A 6000-nucleotide genomic window follows, 5' to 3' on the forward strand; every position below is an offset into this window, starting at 1 on the left:
TACAAAAACCTTCTAATGACTTCCCATCTCACTTGGGGAAAAAGTCAGAAGTCCTTTTCCTTGCTGGCAAGGCCCTCTGTGATCCACAACTCTCCCCCTGAATCTTTAAAAAAACAACAAAACCCAAGGTGCCTCAATCCAGTATCTGCCATCCTTTCTCCCAGATGAGCAACACATGCTGTCCCCAATGCCACCATCTCCTCGATCCACTGAAACAGGTTTCTTGCTGGTTACCAATGACCCCCCACTGCTTGCGACTGCCTGTGTACATTTCCGAACTCCGAGGTGACATGTCACTCCTGTTACATTTCGCTCTGTTGAACTCCTTCCTCCTTTTGCTTCGGCATCACCTCTCTCCAGGACGGCTCCTACATGTCTGGCTGCTCTGTCCCTTATATGTCGGATCTGTCCTTGGCCTCCCGCTCACTCGATGCATGCCATGAGTGCCAGCTCAGTGCTGACTCCCAAAGTGCTAGCCCAAGCCCAGACCTCGCCCTCAGGAACCCGACTACCAGTTGGTGCTCTTTAACTGGATGGCTCCCGAAGGTCCCTGCTCCCACTCCCATGTGTCCTTAACGAGAGGATGCCCCATGCCTCAAGCTGGTGAGCTAGAACCCTGGAATCATCCACTACTCTTTCCGTTCCTTCGTCTTCCTCTCCACTTTCTCACTGGTCTATTGATTCCAACTTCCAAATGCCTTCCGAATTTGTCTCCTTTCCATCCTCCCTGCAGCCTAGTCTCCTCTGGTAGCTCCAAACAGTTTCCTTGACTCCACTCCTGCCTCCACTCCACTCCAGTCCTACACGGAGACCCAGAGGGACCGCCTCCCCCCAGCTGGCTGCCCAACACCCATGGATAGTTTCACACTGCCCTTGTGATCCGGGCTCTGCCTCCCTGTCAGCCCCCCGCAGAGCTGGATGCTGCGACCACAGTGAAGCCCAAAGCCCCCTGCACCAGCTAGCTGGTTTCTGTGCATGCTACACTCTCCCCTCCCCTCCCCCCCCCCATTCTTCCCTGGCTAAATTATACTCCTTCAAGGTTCAACTCAATGGCTTCCTCCAGAAGGTCTTTGCCAACTCCCCTCCCTTCCCCTGCCCCCCAAACCCCCCATAGCCTCTATCACAACCTTATCACCCTATTCCGCCCATCCACCCACCTTCCTCCCCTCTGCTCAGTAAGCTGCATGAACACAGCACCTTCATCTTGTTCACTGTTACAGCCCATAACAAGTGTTCAGTAAGTACTTGTCATGTGAACAAAGGAATGAAGACAGAAATTCAGGAAGTGCCAAACTAGATGTTCTCCTTACCAAACAACCCTTCACGGATTCCTCTCCTATCTTCTTTGGTTGGTAATAATAACAACAACGATACCGTGCCAGGCTCCATGCCAAGTATTTATACAAATATGAACCCATTCGATCCTAAAACAACTCTACTGTTATTATCCTCATCTTCAGTTGGTGAAACTGAGGTACACAGAGGTTAAGTGACTGGTGCACCAGCACGTGGCGGGGCCAGGGTTGGTGCTAGTCTGGGCTCTTAACCAACTGCACAAAGGGCTTCTGGATAGCATGTTTAAGGTAAACAAGCTGGAATTCACATCAGCCAGAGCAAACTGTAATTTTGAAAAGCCCTGAAACAAACAGAAATGACCCATTTGGGGATCATCTCTTGCTTTGGGTCAGTCCTACCTCTGACTCCTGGAACAGGGCAGAGAGGTCTGAGGGCAGCAGTGACTCAGTACCCGCCAGGCAGGGCCCCCAGCTCAGCCCCCCTCCACCCCCCCCCCGGGGGGGGGGTCCGGAGGCCCCTCCGCCGCCCCCTTGCTTTGTTTCCTCTCCACGGAGAGGAATCCGTGAAGGGTTGTCTGGTAAGGAGAACATCTAGTTTGTTCTGTCTCAGTACCCGCCAGGCAGGGCCCCCAGCTCAGCCCCCCTCGACCCCCCCCCGGGGGGTAGGGTCCGGAGGCCCCTCCGCCGCCGCCGCCGCCGGCTCTGGCCTCTGAGGACCTCCCCGCCCCACCGAGGCCCCCTCGCGCCCCGCCTCACCTTGTCGCCGCCGCCCTCGGCCTCCTCGGCCAGGAGGTACACGTTGGCCCCGTCGGCCAGCAGCAGGGCCGTGTCGGTGGTGGAGGAGGAGCGGGGGCGGCACTGGTGCTGGTGCAGGATGGCGGCCAGGCTGCTGTCCTGGGGGGCCTTGCGCAGCAGGTGGGGGCTGCCGCGCTGGGGCTCCAGGGAGCTGCTCTTGGTGCGCCGGCTGCCGCCCCCCCCGCCGCCGCCACCGGCGCCCCCGCCGCCGTGCAGGCTGGCGCCCCGCTTGATCGACGGCCGGGAGCGGATCTGCTGCAGCACGCGGTTGAAGGCGGTGGGCCGCACGGGCAGGTCGTGCAGGGACATGGCGTACGAGACGCGGTGCATCTCCGGGGAGCGCTCCTTCTCGTCCGGGGAGTCATGGTCGGACATGCCCTGCTGCTGCGGGGAATCCTGAGACGGCTGATGCTCCCTCTCCCGTGACCGGCGCCGGCTATGGAACAGGTGCTTCAGGCCGTGGCCAAACATGGAGCCCTCTGAGAGCTGCTGGATTTTCTTAAAGGAGAGAGATGAAGCTAGTGAGTTGAATGCTCTGGAATGCCCAGTTGGTGAGGACAGAGCTGGGGTGGGGGTGGGGGAGGGGGGGTCTGTTCTTTTTTTTTTTTTTTAAGATTTTATTTATTTATTTGACACAGAGGGAGACACACCGAAAGAGGGAACACAAGCAGGGGGAGTGGGAGAGGGAGATGCAGGCTTCCCACTGAGCGGGGAGCCCGATGCGGGCTCAATCCCAGGACCCTGGGACCACGACCCCAGCCGAAGGCAGACACCTAACGACTGAGCCACCCAGGTTGCCCCTATGCTGGGGGGGTGTCTGTTCTTGGGAGACGAGTGGAACCACTACAACTGTCTGAATCTGGAAGATCCCTGCAAATGGCCTGTCATGCCAAGGAAGGTGGTAAATTCTGACCCACTCCTCTTTTAGTCCCAAAGAGATGTATCCCCCACGACCCCCCATAGGACATTCCCAACCAATACATGGTTCAGGGTTACTGGGCATGATATCCTGTGGCTAGCCTGGGGCTCGGTGGCACACACCAGTAGCACCTGGCTCCCAGCATTGTATCCCTTTGGATGGATTCCCCACCCCCACCCTACCCTCTGGTCCCTCCCTCCTTCTAAGTTAGGTTCTCCTTCAAGCTGCACTAGCTCTTTCAGACCACCAGGCAGCCATTTCCAGAGATGCCTTATTGCAACATTCTCTGAGAAAATCGGGGGCATACTGTTGCAGTACACTGCTAAGTGCCTACTGCATATCTATTCCCCTTTCTTACCAACCAAACTGCCTGGCCTTCATGCACCTTGCTGAAAATCCTTCCTTCATCACACTCCTTTGCAGCTAGGAGTAGCCACATGACAGCTTTAGCCAATGAAAAGCAAGGTGAGAGTTTCTAGCAACACTTGCTTTCCTGATAAAGATCCTCGCCCTTCCTACTTCTTTGTCTGGAATGTAGACATAATGTCTGGACCTGCAGCAGCCATCTTGCAAACACAAGATGACTGGCATGATGATGAAGGGCTGCACGCACACACGAGAGCCACAAGACACAGGCTTGGGAATGTGATGGCCCCATGGTGCCACCAACGCAGTTGTGAATGCCTATCTTGGGATTCTGGCTGCATGAAATAAATAAACCTATTTTTGTCTACAGAACTCCAGTACGACTTTCTGTTACTTGTAGCCAATCTGATTCCTTTTTAAAAAAAAATTCAATTATTTTCAAGCAATCTCTACACCCAACGTGGGGCTCGAACTCACAACCCTGAGATCAAGAGCCACAGGCTCTGCAGACTAAGTCTCATTTCTGATATAGTTAGCAATAAAATAACCTTTACTGGAACTTCCAGGTTGGTGAACACATCCACATGCCGGGAGGGTGGTGCACCCTCGTTCCATCAGAATAGAAGCTCCTGCCCTCGGGACCCTTCCACACTTCGTCCCAGGTACCTCTCCATCTGGCTAGTTATCTGTATCCTTTATAATACCTTTTATAATAAACTGGTAAACATAAAAAATAAATAATAAACTTTACTTCTGTGGGCATGCCTTGTAGCACAGTCAGTAATGTGACCACTTCTTTAGAATGTGGTTTCTAGATTGAAACAAACCACTTAGGCCACGGAGCCCAGCGCTGCCCTGGCCCCAGCCTTCCCCCGCAGCTCTGCTGCTCCCACAGGCAGGACGGCTCAGGCCAGGGCGAGACAGCGTGCGGTCTAATTCCAGACAGCATCTTTCAGGGGGCTGACTGATTTGGCCAGGCCGAGGCCCAGACAGAGAGCTTCGGAGCCAAAGTGGGGACTGGGATGTGCAGGAGCAGGTGAGAATCCACACTCTGTAACTCCTAAGAGGGAAACTCAGAACCCGGCCGTTTGGGGCTCAGGGAGCCACAGCAGGTCTTTGTGAGGAACAACCCATAATCTCATGAGACAAACTCATTTTTGAAAAACAGTTCAAGAGGCACCTGGGTGGCTCAGCTGACTGAGCATCTGCCTCCGGCTTGGGTCATGATCCCGGGGTCCTGGGATCAAGCCCCACGTCGGGCTCTCTGATCGGCTGGGAGCCTGCTTCTCCCTCTCCCTCTGCCACGCCCCACTACTCGTGCTCTCTCTGCTCTCTTTCAAATAAGTAAATAAAATCTTAAAAAAAAAAAAAAGTTAAAAGAGTTACATGGACTGAATTTTCTTTTTTTTTTCTAGAAACAAGCTCACAGAGCAGAAAACCTTAGACCGGGCACCTGGGTGGCTCCGTGGGTTAAGCGTCTGCCTTTGGCTCAGGTCATGATCTCGGAGTCCTGGGATCGAGTCCCGCATCGGGCTCCCTGCTCAGCAGGAAGCCTGCTTCTCCCTCTCTCCTTCCCGCCCCCCACCCCCACTCATGATCTTTTTCTTTCTCTCTCTCTCAAATAAGTAAACAAAATCTTTAAAAAAAAAAAAAAAAAAAGAAAAAGAAAACCTAGACCGTGCAGAAAGCAAGAAAAAACCCCGCGTTTAGATCTGAAGGAGCTGACCCAGCTCCTTCTGCGTCTTTACCCCTCGGGTTGTTTGTGGGGCAGCCGTGCCGACATCTGGGTGTCAGTAACTATACCACCGTGGATTTGTGTAGAAGTTTAGGATTTCCATTTTTGGCCTCATTTGAGTCTCCCCACCACCATCCTCAAAGTAGGCAGGGCCCTTCCTTCACCCATTTTACAGACCAGATATGTCACCTCAGTGCAACTCACCATGGACTCACGGTTTACGGTTTTCAAGGTGTTTTTCCTTCTCACGTTATCTTACCTGATTTTCCCAGACACTGATAAAAGCAACAGTAGAGACACTTCTACATTTCGATGAGGAGATGAAGGCTACCACCATTCCTCCTCAAGAATTTAGTTCCGGAGTAGCCCTGGCGCCATCAGGTTGCGCCACACCAGGCTCCCCCATGGGAGGAACCATCCCCGCAGGGCCAGCCTGAGGCAGGGCCAGGAGGCCCACCTGCATCTGCCCCGGGCAGAGCCAACCTGTGCAGGGCAGACGAACTGGGGAGCGCACTCTGCCATCAACCTGGAAATGACCAGATCCTGTGGCCTCCAGACCAGGGACGGCCAGGACACACGCCTTCCTCCTCAGGCCCAAGCTGATGCCAGTCCTCCCCCCAGGCATCACAGATGCGGCCAGCTGGCTCTGGCATTGGCCCAGCTGCTCCTGCCAAACCATCACATTCCATATTACACATCGTCCTTCTAGTATTCCATTCCAGGTCTCTTTGTCCTCTCCCGACCACTTCTGACTGACCTAGCTTCTCCACCTCCGAGGCCCATCTTCTAGAGCTGCTCGGTTCCCCTCAAAAGACTTCACCAGAGTTCCCCAGAGCTTGGAGCTATTTCTTCCCCCCCCCCCCCCCCCCCCCCCCCCCCCCCCCCCCCCC

The 6000-nt window shown here is 54.6% G+C and overlaps 1 protein-coding gene across 2 annotated transcripts in view; it reads right to left on the reverse strand.

Moving 5' to 3' along the window:
* TMCC2 (transmembrane and coiled-coil domain family 2) overlaps positions 1–6000 on the reverse strand; it is a 40318-nt gene that overhangs the window by 24308 nt on the left and 10010 nt on the right. For both annotated transcript variants that reach the window (XM_035010219.1, XM_035010218.1), the window contains one exon: positions 2052–2588. In XM_035010219.1, the coding sequence (XP_034866110.1) occupies positions 2052–2588 (537 nt within the window). The remainder of the gene's footprint in view (positions 1–2051; positions 2589–6000) is intronic.

This window comes from Mirounga leonina, unplaced genomic scaffold (genome assembly GCF_011800145.1).
Source record: "Mirounga leonina isolate KUSES-001 unplaced genomic scaffold, KU_Mleo_1.0 Mir_154, whole genome shotgun sequence".
Taxonomy (NCBI): Eukaryota; Metazoa; Chordata; class Mammalia; order Carnivora; family Phocidae; genus Mirounga; species Mirounga leonina.